Source organism: Delphinus delphis, chromosome 20 (assembly GCF_949987515.2).
Source record: "Delphinus delphis chromosome 20, mDelDel1.2, whole genome shotgun sequence".
Lineage (NCBI taxonomy): Eukaryota > Metazoa > Chordata > Mammalia > Artiodactyla > Delphinidae > Delphinus > Delphinus delphis.
Window position 1 is genome coordinate 13,374,300 of NC_082702.1, and position 16,273 is coordinate 13,390,572.

Below are 16,273 nucleotides of genomic sequence, written 5' to 3' on the forward strand. Positions count from 1 at the left end.
CAGCCTGCAGGAAGGGGAACTGGGCCTCAGTGCTGCCCACTAACTCCAAAGTTTAAAACAGAGTGGCCACTGCATGTGTTATACACATAAAGCACCCAGGTTAATCTTCACCAAACCCAACAAAGGCGATACTGCAAGTGGAGCTATTTTTTTCTGCAGGAGGAAACTGAGGCCAGAGGCGATGTCGGTGCCCAAGACCACACAGAGGGCAAATACCATGCAAATACCACAAGGGGGTGGGGGGGGGCGTGTCTCTGTGTTTATTGCAACCCCTTCCCAGTAGATGGCACTACAGTGTCTCGTCCCAGCAGAAGAGGTCCCTGGCGCCAACATGGAAACCAAGAGTGTTGGGAGAGGGGCGCCTTTTTTCTGACTCACACCCAGGACCACTATGGGTTAAGGGTGGTCCTGATGGAAGAGGCGGCCAGGCTTTGAACCATGACCAGCTACTTCTAGAGTTGTACTAGCTTCCCAAGGACACTGCAGGGGCCCCGAGGGGAAGGTTTTGTTCTGCGGTGATCACCCACCCGCCGTGTCCCGGGGGAGGTGGGGAGGGAGTCACTTCTTCTTCTGCACGTGGCCACAGTCGTACTTGCCCCGCACGATGGTGAGCTTGACGCCGGGCAGGTCCTGCGTGCGGCCGCCCTGCACGAGCACGATGTGGTGCTCCTGCAGGTTGTGGCCTTCTCCGGGGATGAAGCAGACGGCCTCCCGACCGGTGCTGAGCCGCACGCGGCAGCATTTGCGGTTGGCCGAGTTGGGCTTCTTGGGCTTGCGGATGAACGTGCGCAGGACCACGCCCTTCAGCTGTGGCCGGCCCTCCGTGGGGCCCACTTTCGTAGGCGGATGCTTTGGAGGACCCCGCCGGTGCATCTGGTTCAGGGTGGCCATGGGACGCGGGGCCCAAGGCCGCGGGGCCAGGGCTAGGCCTGGAGAGACACAACCGGGAGGGCCGCGGTTATTATCCCAGCGAACAGATGATAGCATCAGCCACTCCGCTCTGGTGTTCTCGGCACCGTTCCAAGCACTTCGCCAGGGTGCATTTGTTTACGGCTAGGGGTACTCACGGCTGAGAGTAATATAACATTTACGGAGTAACCACCACGTGTCAGGTCCTATTTTAAGCATTTTCTATGAATTAACTCATTTTATTCTGCAAAGAAGACATTAATTTTAATGCTGTTTAAACAACAGTAAACGCAAACAGGCTCCCACTGTGTCCTGTACTGTTCTATGCATCGTACCTACGTTAATTTATGCTGCTCCACAGCGACCCCAAGGGGTATCCCTGGGAGGTGTCACTCCTCCTCCTCCCGTCGCACCCTCTCCTATCCCGGTGAGCAGATCCCATCAACTGAACCTTCACAACTGATCAGAATCCCTTTTCTCCCTCCCCCATGGCATCCACCCTGGTCCTGTCCACCCCCGTCTCCCACTGGACTCTCCTGTCCTCCTTCGTCCTCCTCCCAGGTCTCCCGACTCCTACTGTCTGCTCCCCACTCGAAGCCACAGGGACCCCATGGACACCTGGGTCAGATCACATCCCTCCCCTGCTCAGAGCCCTCGTGTGGCTCCATCTCAGTGAGGGTAAGAGCCGAATTCCCCCCCGGGGGGCCCACGAGGCCCCACATGGTCTGCGAGCTATTTCTCTGACCTCATCTCCTCACTTGCCCCCTCGTTATCCCTGCTCCAGCCTCAGCCTGTGTCCACGAACACATCAACAGAAAGGAGGGCAGTGTGGCTGCAGTGCAGTGAGAGGAAAGGCAGGTGGGGGAAAAGGGCAGGAATATGGTTCTAAGGTAGATGACAGGATGTGCTCATAGACAGGAAATAGGACATAAAAAGACTCAAACAACTGGATTCTCTTCAACAAACATTCATTGAGCACCTACTGTGTCTTGGCCCCAATCAATAATGGAGACGCAGTGGTGACTGAGACAACCCTGGGCCATGTCCTCTTGGAGTTCCCAGGCCAGAGCTGTGAGGTGCATCCTCTCTCTGTGTCCCTAGCACGAATGCCCTCTCACACCCAAATGTCACACTCCCCTCCAGATTCAGGGCAGGTCCTGGCCCTACAGTCCATTTCCATGTGTCCTTATGCCTCAAGTTACAGCACAATCCTCAGGACGAGACATTCCTAGAAGTCTCTTCCGACGGGTCTGCCCTTGACCAAGACTGTTCACCTCTCAGTGCCTCAGTGTCCTCATCTGTATGGTGGGCACCACACTCAGGTCTCCCTCCTTAGCACCGTGTGTGAGAGGCTTCCATGAAATATGCATGTCAAGCCAGCCCAGATTCCCCAAGCAGGGCACAGATCTGTCTTGTCCAGTCCTGTGACCCTTGGTGAATAAAGGTCTGCAGAGTGACTGAGTGGAATATTTCTCATAAGGGCATGGCCCAGGAGAATCATTTGATGTTTGTGGAAGAACTAGGTTCATAAATAAAGTGTCCCTCTCAGTGCCTGGCATGTAGTAGGCTCTTGAAAAACATCAGTTGGGGACTTCCCTGGCGGTCCAGTGGTTGAGACTCCACGCTTCCACTGCAAGGGTGCAAGGGGCGCGGGTTTGATCCCTGATCAGGGAACTAAGATCCCACAAGCCGTGTGGCTCGGCCAAAAAAAAAAAAGGAAAAGAAAACGTCAGTTGAATGAATGACTTCAAAGTCTTGCTTGGATGTCTCACCCATGGGAAGTATTTAATATCATTTGCTGAAAAAAATAATTGATCCGAACTCCTGATACCCACCAGACGCCTAAATGCTACTTCCTACCTCTTGCCCTTGAAACCCCTGCTCCGCCGAAACTCGGGGCTAAGGCAGAGGGACACAAGTCCCAGGGGAAATAACCCTCACGCAGCCTCGTCTCTGCAGCCCAAGCCCCCCATTTACCATGATTTAGGGACGTGCGGAGGCCACGGAGAAGGCCGGACCAGGACATCCCGCCGCCTGCAGCGTCCCTGTGTTAGGGGATAAGAGACTCATTAAGCAGGAGGAAGGGAAAGTGGCCGTAGTCGGGGGAGGGTCCAAATTCTCCCCATCCCACTCTCGGAGCCTTCCGGTTAAATCTAAGGAATTTCCTCTCATTGTAAAACCACAACCCCTAACGCTGCTAACAGAAAATCCCTCCGTAAATTTAGTCTTGCTCTGAATAGGCTCTCCCAACCGCCCCCGCTCACAAACAGAAGGAAACTAGAAACTGAGAGGAGGCCCGGGAAGTTTGGAGGACCCGAGAACTCTGCCGACCTTACCGACCCTAGCCGGGTCCACAGACACGCCGAATGCGGCCTCTAGCACGGTCTAGGGATTATCCCGGCAGGGATTGGCTGGTTCTGCCTCTCCCGTACACTGAAGGGGCGGGGAACAGATGACGATTGGGCAACGACAGTGTCAATCTCGGTCAACTGTTCTCGCTGATCTTTTTTCTTGAGGCATGGGAGAGGGCTCACCCCTTCCAGGCTCTGATTGGCTAGTCCCAAGAATAGCTGCTTTGCAATTAGTCTAAACGCGTAGTGGGCGGGACGAAGAGTGCGTGTCTCTTTGTCCCCCTTCCAAGATGGCTGCGTCCATAATGCGGCGCTTGTGGCCTCTGGTGGCTGCTCGGGGCTCGCGGCTCCGGGGAGGCTGCGTTTGCAACCAGAGCCCAAGGAGAAGTTTCGCTACAGAGAGACGAGACCGGAACCTCCTGTACGAGCACGCGCGTGAGGGCTACAGCGCGCTCCCTCAGCTGGACATGGAGCCGCTGTGCGCATACCCGGAAGAGGCCGCGCGCGCCCTGGAGCTCCGCAAGGGGGAGCTGCGGTCGGAGGATCTGCCCACGATCGTGAGTGCGCTTGCGCCGGCCGGTGGTTGCGAGGCCGGGCCGCTTTGTCTATTGGCTGTTCGTTTTACGGACGAAATGGGCTAGCAAGAAACTCTCCAGCAGGGGCCGGTCTTATCGCAGGAATTTTAGTTCCTTCCCAAGTTTAGCCAACGTGTTGTACTTGGCACCTAACTACGTGCCAGTTAGCCAGAGTGCTAAGGCCCTACTGTCTAGATACCCATGATGCGCTTGCCCCATAAAGCGTGCTGGGTACCCACTCTGCGTTAGGAACTTACTGTCTGCCAGCGTCCTCTGTGCTTAGACCTCATGCCAGGCTTATCCTAAGGCCACGAAGGAAAATGGGGGACAGGGATGTGAATCAGCGGCGGGGGGGTGTGAATCAGCGGTAGGGGCGGGGGTTGCCTCTTGCCTTTGGAGAATGAGAGGTAGAGTTGTGCACCTACCCCACAGGTAGTAGGCAGTTAAATAGTGTTATTTAATGAATGAATGTGCTTTTGAACAGATATGTAGGGAGCACCCCTGTTGTGTTCCAGATGTTGAGAATAAGGCAGTGAATATTATTATTAATAATAATAAAGCTAGCACTTATATAGTACTGCATGCTGGGGAACTAGAACCAGGGTCACCATACTTCTAGACCCTGCTGGGGTGCTGAGGATGATGGGGACCCCAAATCCTCCCAGCCCTCTCTTGGGCCCCCCTACCATCCTATTTTAAGTGCTTTACACAGATGAGTCTCATTTAAATTTCACAACTTTATGACGTGGGTACCATTATTTCCCCTATTTTATCAGAGGGGAAGTTAAGGCTCAGAGAAGTTAATTAAAAAAGAAAACCTAGGAACTTCCCTGGTGGCGCAGTGGTTCAGAATCCGCCTGCCAACGCAGGGGACACAGGTACAAGCCCCGGTCCGGGAAGATCCCACATGCCGCGGAACAACGAATCCCATGCGCCACAACTACTGAGCCTGTGCTCTAGAGCCAGCGAGCCACAACTACTGAAGCCCGCGTGCCTAGAGCCCAAGCACCGCAACAAGGGGAGCCACCGCAATGAGAAGCCCGCACACTGCAAGGAGGAGTAGCCCCCGCTCGCCACAACTTAGAGGAAGCCTGTGCACAGCAAGGAAGACCCGACGCAGCCAAAAATAATTAAAAATTAATTAATTTTTCAAAAAAGAAAAACAAAAAATATATGGCAGTTCCTCAAAAAATTAAACATAGAATTACCATGTATTCCAGCAATTCCACTTCTGGATATATACCCAAAAAGAACTGAAAGAAGGGACTCAGATATTTGTATGCCCATGTTTATAGCTGCGTTAGTCACAGTGGCCAAAAGGTGGAAGCAACCCAAGGGTCCACTGATGGATAAATGGATAAACAAAATGTGGTAAATACATACAATGGAATAACATTCAGCCTTAAAAAGGAAGGACATTCTGACACATGCTACAACGTGGATGCACTTTAAAGACGTTATGCTAAGTGAAATTTGCCAGTCACAAAAGGGCAAATACTGTGTGATTCCAGTTGTATGAGGCACCTGGAGCAAATTCACAGAGACAGAATGTAGAATGGTGGTTGTCAGGGGCAGGAGGGGAGAAAGTTTAATGGGTACAGAGTTTCAGTTTGGGAATGTAAAGAAGTTCCAGAGGTGGGTAGTTATGATGATAGCACGACGATATGAATGTACTTAATGCCACTGAACTGTACACTTAAAAACAATTTTTTATTGGAGTAGTTGCTTTACAATATTGTGTTAGTTTCTGCTATACAGCAAAGTGAATCAGTTATACATACACATATATCCACTCTTTTTTGGATTTTTTTCCATATAGGTCATTACAGAATATTGAGTGGAGTTCCCTGTGCTATACATTAGGTCCTTATTAGTTATCTATTTTATATAGTGTGTATAGGTCAGTCCCAATCTCCCAATTTATCCCTCCTCCCCGAACTGTACACTTAAAAAATGGTTAAAGGACTTCCCTGGTGGCACAGTGGTTAAGAATCCACCTGCCAGTGCAGGGGACATGCGTTCCAGCCCTGGCCCAGGAAGATCCCACACGCCACGGAGCAACTAAGACCATGCGCCACAACTACTGAGCCCACGTGCCACAACTACTGAAGCCCATGCACCGTGTGGAGGCCGTGCTCCACAACAAGAGGAGCCATCGCAATGAGAAGCCCTTGCACTGCAACGAAGAGTAGCCCCTGCTCACTGCAACTAGAGCAAGCCCACATGCAACAATGAAGACACAATGCAGCCAAAAATAAATAAATTTTTAAGATACTTTTTAAATTATTAAAATGGTAAATTTTGGTGGTTGGATTTACTCCTCGCCATGTCTTCTCACAAGACTTTCAGGATCAAGCGATTCCTGGCCAAGAAACAAAAGTAGAATCGTCCCATTCCCCAGTGGATTCGAATGAAAACTGGTAATAAAATCAGGTACAACTCTAAGAGAAGACATTGGAGAAGAACCAAGCTGGGTCTATAAGGAGCCTCACATATGAAGTGGCGCACATTGTCAGAACATCACTAGTGTCTGGAACAACTGCCTGTGTTTGATGCTCTCTCCTCTTTTCTTGATCTTTCCTCACCACTGCTCACTGTGTAGCTCAGTAATAAACATGTGAACCTTTTGTTGGGAAAAAGAAAAAAATAAAAAGGTAAGTTTTATGTATGTTTTACCTCAGTTTACTAAAGTGCTGGTTTAGAGACCCTAAGTTAAATTTATAACCCACAAACGGATCACATTCCAAAGCTTGAAAAACACTTCCTTAGGGCATAAGTATGGAGAGGAGTATGGCGTGTGGCTTGTCAGGCAGTAGCAGGGCATGCAGTTTGTTCCTGGGGGCGCTGGGGGCCAGGGGTGCTCTCAGGCAGGAGAGGATTGTATAAGAACTCTGGCTGGACTGGAGAAGGTGAGCCTGAAGGCCAGGAGGCTGGCACAGGGCTTCTGGGGGGTGATGACGGGATCTGGGGTGGGGCAGGAGTGGGGAGATGAGGAAGGACAGAAAGATCAGGACATGGTACCTGGCTGCGGGGCTGGGGTGGAGGGTGGGCGTTAGTGGGGCTGTCCCTGAGGAGGAGCAGATGTGGGGGAGATACTTTTCCCAGAGTCACTCTTGCACACGGTGAGCTGGGAGGTGTCCAGGAGACATCCAGGGGGAGCCACCAAGTGGGTAACAAACCATCCTGTGATCTCCCTCTCTCCCCTCTGGCTTCCCCTCCCCCTTCCAGGGACGTAGGACAGTGTTGCTTGCACCATTTTGTCGAAGGGAAAACTGCAGCCAGAGAGGACAGAGGGCTTTGCTCGGGGATCTGGGCTCACAGAGGGACTCCACAGCAGTAGGTGTGCCCAAAGAGTGAGGGCTGGAGGGGGCTGCGTCTCTCCCGCCCCTCCTGACCCTCCTGACCCCCCTGGGTTGGTGAGTGCAGGTGTAGCTGCCGTGGCCGCCCCATAGGACAGAGGCTGTTTTGCTCTCACATGAGAGTCAAGAGGTAAGTGCGGCTCAGCTCCACGTCCCCCAGCGTCCAGGTCCTTTCGTCTTCTTGCTCTGCATCCCTTAGGGGGTTGTCCTGTTCACCTCTCCTCAGGGTCCGTCGTCCAGTCCAAAGGGAGTGAGAAAGTCCAGAATGGGGGCTTATCTTTAAGGAGGCAACTCAAGAGTGACACCTACCACTTCAGCTCATGTCCCTTGGTCAGTCTTGGGCCCACAGACACATGTAGCTGCCCGGGAGGCTGGGAGTGTGTCTTAATTCTGGGCAGCTGTGTGCCCGGCTAAACATCAGAGGGTTCAAGTACTGAAGGGAAGGAGGGGAGAATGGCTACTGGGGGACAGTGAGTGGTCTCTACCTCACCCCACTGCTGGTCCAGGGGGCCGAGGGGACGAGGCTCCAGCCAGAAGGGGCAGGGGACAGTGGCCGCTTCACATCTTTCCCTCCTGTGTCCACCCCCAGATCTCAACATGGCAGGAGCTGAGGCAGCAGCGGGAGCAGATCCGGAGCCTGGAGGAGGAGAAGGGGGCCGTGGCTGAGGCAGTGCAGGCCCTGCTGGTGAGCGCGGGGGTCCTGGGTGGGTGGGGTGGGGTGGCAGGAGGATGCCTCTGGCTGCAGGTAACAGGAAACCCAATTTATGGAACGTGAAGGAGGTGGACATTCATTATGTCACACAACAAGCCACCCAGGGCCAGGCATCCCTGGGACTGATGAATTAGCAGCTCCCCCCAGCATCCCTAAGCCAGGTTCCTTCCCTCTCTCTCCACCTGCAACCTCACCATGTTGATTTGACCTCAGTTGCCCCCTCAGGGTCCCAGGGTGCCTGCCGTGGTACAGCGTCTCCTGGCATGTCTCTGCCAGAGGCAGAAAACAGGACTTCTCTGGCTTGAGTGCCTTTTCCAAGAGCAGGGAGACCTTTCCTGAAGCATCCAGCAGAGTCCCCTCATGTCTCACGGGCCCAGACACCCCACAGCCACACCAGTCAATGACAAGAGGCAACCTTGGCTGGGCCCACGTTCCCTGAACTGCAGGCTACCCAGGGGAGGGTGAACTGAGTCAGGGATCTCTGGCTAGAAGGAGGAAGGAGGGCAAATGGTCTTGGGTTAGACAGCCAACAGCGTCTGCCACAGAGGGCTGAAAAGCAGTCATCGTAATAATAGCAGACGTGTCCATAGCCATCGCTGCCTGCCAGGCGCTGTCCTAGGTGCTTTCCTTACTCTCAATCGTCACAGCTCTGTGAGTCAGGAACAATACAAACCCGGTTCTACAGCTGAGGAAACCGAGACCTCAAGAGGTTCAAATGTGCCTGTCTCACAGCTAGGAAGCAGGAGAGGTGGGATTGGCACCCAGGCATTTGGGCAGCTTTTCACCACTCTCCCAACCCTAACTACATCTCCCAGTGACCTGCTGTGTCTTGCCAGGCCCTGGGCTACATGCATCACAGGCGAGCAGCCAGTGAAAACAACAAGATTGATCACAGTTCATGTTCAGTGAGCACTAGCTCATCTTCTCAGGAAGCCAGGCAACAGCCCTACTAAGGAGCTCCTGTTAGCCCATTTCACAGACCAGGATACCAAGGCTCAGCGAAGGGAAGAGATTTGCCTAAGGGCGCACAGCTGGTAGGCACCCAACATTCAGACCCAGATCTGCCTGATTCCCTCTGGTGCTCAGGACCACAGAAGGTTCAGAGTATCACAGACCCTTGGTCTCAGGCCTCCAAATGCATGCTCACAGACCTTACCGTTCCGAGCCTCAGTTTTCTCATCTACAAAACGGGCATCACCCCCCCACCCTCAACCCCCCAAAAAAAAAAAAAAAAAAAAAACGGGCATCACATTGACGCACGAAACTCATGGAGTGGGTTATGAAGAAATAGGATCATATGAGAGTCCTCTGCACCTGGCCAGGCATGAGGCAGCACTCAATAAATGGAGCTGCAGGCATGATTACTATTATGTTACCTTGCCTCCTCCCAGCTTTACTGACAGAGAAACTGAGGCACAGAGTGGAGGAGGGTCCAGCCAGGCACCGGCAGAGCAAAGAATTCAGATCCCCTGGCCCTGACCTTTCACCCCTCCTCCCCATCCCCAACTTCATCAACCTGATCACCGCCTCCTTCTCTTTTCTACAGGTAAACCAGGACCACAATCAAGTGCAGCAGGTACTACAGGGAGTTGATATCCTGTCCCTGGTGAGGGGTGGGCAGCAAAGATCCCATTATCAGCCATGAAGTCTCCATTGTATGTAATAGAAAACATAACTCAAATAGGAGTAAGGAAAATAACATCAAGAGGCTCTATTGATTCATGAAACTAAAAAGATTGGCTTCAGGTACAGCTGGATCCAGGTCCTGGCCCATATTTGCTTCTGCTTCCTTCTTATTCCCAGACCAGCTTTCTCCCCTTGGGGCAAGGGGAGGCAGGGTCTGGTGCAGAGAGGACCATTTTCCTGACAGCTCCAGACACAGCCCTGGGGCTGATTCTCATGAGTTCATCTTGGGTCATGTGCCTGTCTTTAAGCCAATCACTATGGTCAAAGCAATGGAATGTTCTAGTAGACCAGGCCAGAGCCATGTCCCTGTGGTGGTGAGGGGAGGTTCCTGGAAGGAAATACCAGATGTTGAGTGAAAACAGGCAGCAGCAGACATCCACCACAGAGGTTGTGCTAGCTGGGATCAAGGTCAAACTGGTTGAGGGACCCCACCCGCTCCTGGGCTGACCCTGCCTGCCCCACTCCCAGGACCCCCAGTATCAGAGTCTGCGGGCACGTGGCCGGGAGATCCGGAAGCAACTCATGCTCCTGTACCCCAAGGAGGCCCAACTTGAGGAGCAGTTCTACCTGCGGGCGCTGAGGCTGCCCAACCAGACCCACCCAGACGTGGTGAGCGTCGCGCTGGGCAGCGGGGGAGGCCAGGGGTCCACCTAGTGCCACCGTCCCAGTGACACCCACTGTTTCCCTGCAGCCCGTCGGGGACGAAAGCCAGGCCCGAGTGCTCCATGTGGTTGGAGACAAGCCAGGTGCACCACAGCCCAGGCCAGGGGACCCCAGGCTGGGGGCGGGGGCTCCTGGGGTCTGGGACCATGGCTGGAGCCTGTAGAGCCCCAGGGCTTTCTCATTTCTCACCCTGTCTCGTATGTGTGTGTGTGCGGGTACACGTGTGTGTGTGTGTACACGCACACATGTATTTGTCTTTTTTTCCTCCCCCCTCTCTTTTCCTCTCCTTTTCTCTCCCTCCCTCTGTCCTCCTCTTCTTCCGCTCTCTCTCTAATCCTCTTTCTCTCTGTCCCTGTCTCTCCTCCCCCTCTTACCCCATTGCTTTTCATCCGTATATAGCTTTCTCCTTCCAACCCCGGGGCCACCTGGAAATAGCTGAGAAACTCGACATCATCCGTCAGAAGTGAGCCCCCCTCCCAGCCCCCATCGCCCAGCCCTCCCAACCCAACAGCTGGCTGCCGGCTCTGCCTCATTGGGCTCAGCATGGGATGTGGAACTGCCAGGGCCTTGCCCGGCATGAATGTTTGATGCCTGGCCCCCCGCCTGGCAGCTGGGCCTCTGCCCCGGGGTGCTTGAGTCCCCCTCTTCCCCCACCAGCCCTGGCCCACGTGCCCCCGCCTGTCTGCCCATCTGTCTACCAGGCGTCTGTCCCACGTGTCTGGCCACCGCTCCTATTACCTGCGTGGGGCTGGGGCCCTCCTGCAGCACGGCCTGGTCAACTTCACACTCAACAAGCTCATCCACCGGGTATGGGCCTGGATGGGAGGGTTGCCTGGAGGGGGTGGCATTGAAGCTGAGCTCTGAAGGCTCAGGGTGGAGAGGAGGGGGTGACCTCTGCTCCAGTCACTGTTTTCAGAGCTTTACATGTATTATTGACATATTTAATTCTTAGGGCAACTTTACGAGGTGAGTGCTATTATTATCCCCTTTAAAGATGGATGAGGGAGTAACTAGCCAGGGTCTCCCAGCTAGCGTGTGGAGCCGCACCTGTAACCACTGCCCCTCACTGCCTGCTTGCAGTGTACAGGGAGTGTTGGGGAAATACAGCATCCGTTGAAACCGGAGGTGTCGGCAAGGGATGAATGCAGGGGATGTTAGCCATGGTGAGGGACTCAGACATTTCCTGAGGGCACTGGGGAGCCACAGAAGGCTTTCAGCAGGGGAGGGACATGGTCAGATCTAAGTGGTATATCCAAGTGAGGAAACCAGGAAGCACCAGCAGAGGGGGCCCCAGTGACAGGGGCCCAGGACCCCGGGTCCAGCTCCAAGCCCACTTGCTCAGGCCTGCCTCGATCTCCTCTGAAGTGAAATGGACTTTGGAGTGACACGGGGGAGCCATTGGCCCACCCTGCAGCGTCCTTTCTTCAGGCCTGAGCTTGGGGTCTGGTGGGGGTCCTGGCTGTGCTCCTCACCCCTCCCGTCCCCCCTCACAGGGCTTCACCCCCATGACGGTGCCAGACCTTCTCCGAGGAGCTGTGTTTGTGAGTGAGGACTCTGTTCCCCATGCCCAGCCGTGTGTCAGGCCCCATTCTGAGGGTTCCAGGTGGAGAGACCAGCCTGTCTCCCCTGAGGAACCTGCCCTGGGGCTGCGTTGAGGGGGTCAAGCCATAACAGGGAGCTCAGGGTGATTCCAGATGCTTTCAGGGGAGGAGCAGGGGTTGTGACTGCAGAATGGGGGCCACCCAGGTTACCTGACCCCTGACCTCTGTGGCCTGGCCTCCTCCGCAGGAAGGCTGTGGGATGACACCAAATGCCAAACCATCCCAAATTTACAACATCGACCCCTCCCGCTTTGAAGACCTCAACCTGGCCGGGACAGCAGAGGTGGGACTTGCAGGTGAGTTCCTACCTGGGCGCAAGAGTGGGGTGAGGACACCTCCAGTGTCCTCAGAGCAGGAGGGGATCAAAAGGGGACAGCCAGGAGCCTCCTGGCGGGTGATGGCTGCACGCCCAGGATATCTCAGCGACCCCAGGGCCTACGTGTACAGTTGTGTAGGTTGTTTACTGCACAGTGGTACGGTGAGGATCCAGCCACATGTCCTGACTTGAGGTTGCATCTGCTAGAGGGGACACCTTTTGTAATTCTCACAAAGGTTTCCTATGGCTGGCTGGATGGTGGCCTTGGCTGACCCATTCTGTCCTCCTCTCCTCCCAGGCTACTTCATGGACCACTCTGTGGCCTTCAGGGATCTGCCAATCAGGTGATGCCCAGTTCCTTTAGACCTTGTCCCCACCAGTGACATTCCCTCTCCTCTCCCTGACCCCACCTACCCTGCTCCCCCCAGGATGGTTTGTTCCAGTACCTGCTACCGGGCGGAAACAGACACGGGGAAGGAGCCGTGGGGGCTGTATCGAGTGCACCACTTCACCAAGGTTGGCATAGCTAGGACTGGCAACAGCCCAGCGCCCCAGCCCGTCGAGCCCAACAGCCTAGCGCCTCCTGACTCCTGTGCCCCCCGCCCTGCCCCAGGTGGAGATGTTTGGGGTGACAGGCCCTGGGCTGGAGCAGAGCTCGCAGCTGCTGGAGGAGTTCCTGTCCCTTCAGATGGAGATCTTGACAGAGCTGGGCTTGCACTTCCGGTGCGGGGAGGGGCCGGGGGCTGAGGTGGGTGGCAGAGGATGGGGGTGAGGGAGGAGGGAGGGAAGGGCTGGCTAGGTGCTCCCCCATCTTGAAAATCCTCACCACCTCTTCTCCCTCTGCCCCCTTTTGCCTGTGTTACGATTATATATAGGATGTCCGTCTACCTATCAGTCTATAAAATCCCGCATAGGATCGTAATGGCCGCATAAGCTGCGCAGGGCACTCCAGTGTCCAGACCAGGCCCCTTCCCTCCTGTTGCTCCCCATCCCTAGGGTGCTGCCTCATCTGCATGGTCCAGTATGGCTCTTCACCCTCCAGGGGGCGAGGGCACACCCCTTCCCTTTAAGGGGGTGACTGGACGTCACAAGCCCCACCTCCTCGCACCCTGTCAGTCACACGGAGCTTTCAAGAGAAGCTGGGAAGGGTGGACTTTTATCTGGGTGACCCATTACAAAAACCTGAGGGTGCTCCTGTTACAGAAGGAAGCACGGCGATGGTGAACAGCCCACTCGGCCACCTCTTCCCCTTTGCCGCTGTCCTCTACCTTATCCCTTGCATTTCCCTCTTTTGGCTGCCTCCTCTTCCATCGCCTCCCCTTGCCCCTGCCCTGCTCCTCCACCACCTCTCACCTGCTGGCCCTTGCCATGTCTTTCTCCTGGGCTGCAGGGTCCTGGACATGCCCACCCAGGAGCTGGGCCTGCCCGCCTACCGCAAGTTTGACATCGAGGCCTGGATGCCGGGCCGAGGCCGCTTTGGCGAGGTGAGCCCCCTGCCCGGCGGGGCGACAGGGTGGGAAAGAGGACCCCACCGCCGCCGACGGCCCATCGTCTCAGCCCACCCCACCCCCATGCCCAGGTCACCAGTGCTTCCAACTGCACGGACTTCCAGAGCCGCCGCCTCCACGTCATGGTCCAGACGGAGGCCGGGGAGCTGCAGTTCGCCCACACGGTGAGCCACACACCCTCGCCCACCCTCCCCAGTGCCCCGGCGCCCCGGGCCCACCACCTCAGCCCCTCCCTGGGCCGGCCGGCAGCTGGGTCTGAGCGTGCCCCTCTCGCAGGTGAACGCCACAGCCTGTGCTGTCCCCCGCCTCCTCATTGCGCTCCTGGAGAGCAATCAGCAAAAGGTGAGGGGGCAGCGGGAGGATCTCACGCAGGGAGGCGGAGGCTGCAGGGCTGGCAGGGCAGCCGCCTGAGGCCTGCTCTCTCCCCAGGACGGCTCGGTGCTCGTGCCCCCTGTCCTCCAGCCCTACCTCAGCACCGATCGGATCACGACCCCCACCCACGTGCCTCTCCAGTACATCGGCCCCAACCAGCCCCAGAAGCCCAGGCTCCCGGGCCAGCCTGCCTCGAGCTGAGGACTCATCCTCGTTGGCCAGTAGGGTTGTCGCTGTTTCCTGGAGCTTAGGGGGTCGCTGGGCCCCTGGGACCTGTTGTCCTGAGCCATCCCGACATTTGCCTTCCTCATGTCAGCTCCCCGCCTGGGCCCCTGGACTCCAGGGTCCACCACTCCTGTGCCCCTACTTCCTCAGGATCAGTCAGTGACCCTGTTGTCGTTGGAGCTCCCAGCCTGTGCTGGGAAGCAGTGTTTCCTCCAAGGGGACTTGGAGGTTCTAGGGATGGGGGAAGGCCTCCATCCCTCCTTCCTTCTTCCCGCCCTCAGTGCTTAAGAGAAAGTCCCCCAATAAATAGTGGAACAAAGGCCTTTGTGGGTCTGTGAGTTAGGGGGGTGGCCTGGCCAACCTGCTAGGGATGCTGGGCTATTGCTCAGAGGTGCTGAATCCTCAGGGGGTCTGTGGCTGCAGGAACCAAGCCAGAAGTGTCCAGCATCCCCAGAGCACGTGGAGGGTAGCTTGGGGGCCACTGAGGGAATTGAGAGGATGCCGAGGCCTCTCCCCTGACTCTGGGACAAGTGGCACCTCACGTCCAACCTCCCCCCTCATTCCCCAGCTCCGGGTGGGGTCCAGGAAGCAGCCCAAACTCGGTGAAGCCAGAACTCACTCCTCCCCTAAGTGCCCCTGTCTCAGTACCTGGAACTGCTCTCCCAGCTCCTCAGGCCGCAGCCCTGAGAGTCATCCTCGACTGTTCTCTCCTCTCCACATCCACATCCCATCCTTCAGCAAACCCCGGCAGCTCCTCCTTCAAAATATTTCCAGAACCCTCCTCTGCCCTCTCGTCCCTGGCCCCTCGCTGGGCCTGTCCACTGATATCTCCCATTTGGAGAGTCGCGGCAGTCTGTCGGCCGTCTTCCTGCTCCCTGTCCCCCGCACAAAGCCAGAGGGACCCTGTGGACACCTGCGTTGGGTCACATCCCTCCCTGCTCAGGGCCCTCCCGTGGCTCCATCTCACTCAGGGGAAAGGGCAAGCTGTCACCATGGTCCACGGGGCCCCACGTGACCCGCCCCCCACCTTCCTCTTCAACCAGCCTCTTCCCTGTCGTGCTCTGGCCACCCCCCAACCTGCCTTGCTGTTCTCATCCTCAGACTTATTCCCAGCTCAGGCCTCTGCACTTGCTAGACCGCTCCCTGGCTACTCTTCCCCTAGATCTTGTGTGATTGCTTGCATTTTGTCACTCAGGCCTTAGCCCAGATGTCACCTCCTCCGAGAGGACTTCCCTGACCAGCGTGGCCAAAGTAAACACCCCAGCACTCAGCATCTGTGCCGCTGTGCTGTGCTGCGCCGCAGCCTCCTTCCTTGAGTGTTGTCTTTCCCCATTCTCAGATGTCTGCTCCAAGAGGCCAGGGAAGTTTGCCAGTAGCCCCATTCATTGTTGTAGCACCAGGGTCTAGAAGAGGACTGGGCATGTAATGGGCGCTCAACAAAAATGACTGGGATGAGGGAGCTCAGACCTGTGTAGTTCGCAGTGCCAAGCACTGCCCACGCTAACGTGCAGTAACTGATTTAATCTTCCCCGTCAAGCTGTGGAGTAGGTTGTCACCAGCCCTGTTTCACAAGTGAGGAACAGGTCTTAGATTAAGCAGTTGTCCCAGGGCTGCACAGCTGGTAGTGGAGGAGCTGGGACTCAGGTGGGGCCCAGATACAGCTCTGAGGAAGTAGATTTATGAGACCCACTTTCCAGAGGAGAAAATGGGCCAAGGAAAGGAAGGAGTTGCCTAAGGTTGGTCTGTAAGTGGCTGCCTCTGGATTCAAACCCAGGTCCCGCCTCCCAGTGGGGCCTTAAGCTCATCAGACCCTGTTTACCTGGGCAGAGAATCCCCCCCCCCCGCCCCCGCGCTGGAGCTCAGGGGCTGGAAGCTGGAGGGGAGGGTGCAGGGAGTGGGCCCCCATGAATAATTGAGGGTCTCAGGCGGGTCTCCGCCCCGCAGCTGTTGCCCTCCATCTGGCGGGGAGCGGGTGGTGGTGACGTCACTTCCTCCC

General features: G+C 55.9%; 2 protein-coding genes and 1 pseudogene across 6 annotated transcripts; 2 read left to right on the top strand and 1 right to left on the bottom strand.

Annotated features, from left to right (window-relative positions):
* Positions 1–236: 236 nt before the first annotated feature.
* On the bottom strand, positions 237–3,310 carry MRPS12 (mitochondrial ribosomal protein S12). Of its 3 annotated transcripts, none has more exons than XM_060000057.1 (3): positions 3,241–3,302; positions 2,887–2,954; positions 237–929 (listed from the first exon to the last, which is right to left on the bottom strand). In XM_060000057.1, the coding sequence occupies exons 2-3, from the start codon at positions 2,933–2,935 to the stop codon at positions 559–561; spliced, it is 420 nt and encodes a 139-aa protein (XP_059856040.1). In that variant the 5' UTR covers positions 2,936–2,954; positions 3,241–3,302; the 3' UTR covers positions 237–558. The 3 variants fall into 3 exon arrangements, with proteins under 3 accessions (XP_059856040.1, XP_059856041.1, XP_059856039.1); XM_060000058.1 differs by having other exon boundaries at positions 3,250–3,291; XM_060000056.1 differs by having other exon boundaries at positions 238–929; positions 3,246–3,310.
* Positions 3,311–3,538: 228 nt separating this feature from the next.
* On the top strand, positions 3,539–16,270 carry SARS2 (seryl-tRNA synthetase 2, mitochondrial). 3 transcript variants are annotated; one of them, XR_009517662.1, is made up of 18 exons: positions 3,539–3,817; positions 7,784–7,879; positions 9,453–9,482; positions 10,061–10,201; positions 10,284–10,338; positions 10,655–10,718; positions 10,957–11,062; positions 11,749–11,796; positions 12,044–12,152; positions 12,471–12,516; positions 12,601–12,688; positions 12,786–12,895; positions 13,563–13,656; positions 13,752–13,844; positions 13,957–14,022; positions 14,110–14,273; positions 15,473–15,528; positions 16,222–16,270. XR_009517662.1 is itself a non-coding variant. In XM_060000044.1 (17 exons), exons 1-16 carry the CDS (start codon positions 3,551–3,553, stop codon positions 14,251–14,253), a joined length of 1,557 nt encoding a protein of 518 aa, XP_059856027.1. In that variant the 5' UTR covers positions 3,539–3,550; the 3' UTR covers positions 14,254–14,273; positions 15,473–15,578. The 3 variants fall into 3 exon arrangements, 2 of the variants coding, with proteins under 2 accessions (XP_059856027.1, XP_059856028.1); XM_060000044.1 differs by lacking the exon at positions 16,222–16,270 and having other exon boundaries at positions 15,473–15,578; XM_060000045.1 differs by lacking the exons at positions 15,473–15,528; positions 16,222–16,270 and having other exon boundaries at positions 14,110–15,104.
* LOC132416317 (large ribosomal subunit protein eL39-like) lies at positions 6,162–6,475 on the top strand (annotated as a pseudogene).
* Positions 16,271–16,273: the final 3 nt, after the last annotated feature.

Coding starts and splice junctions, on each gene's coding strand:
- MRPS12 (XM_060000057.1), bottom strand. CDS start 2,935: ATGTCCTGGTCCGGCCTTCTCCGTGGCCTCCGCACGTCCCTAAATCAT. Junction 930..2,886: donor CCGCACGTCCCTAAATCATG/GTAAATGGGGGG, acceptor GTGTCTCTCCAG/GCCTAGCCCTGGCCCCGCGG.
- SARS2 (XM_060000044.1), top strand. CDS start 3,551: ATGGCTGCGTCCATAATGCGGCGCTTGTGGCCTCTGGTGGCTGCTCGG. Junction 10,719..10,956: donor CTCGACATCATCCGTCAGAA/GTGAGCCCCCCT, acceptor TCTGTCTACCAG/GCGTCTGTCCCACGTGTCTG. Junction 12,153..12,470: donor AGCAGAGGTGGGACTTGCAG/GTGAGTTCCTAC, acceptor CTCTCCTCCCAG/GCTACTTCATGGACCACTCT.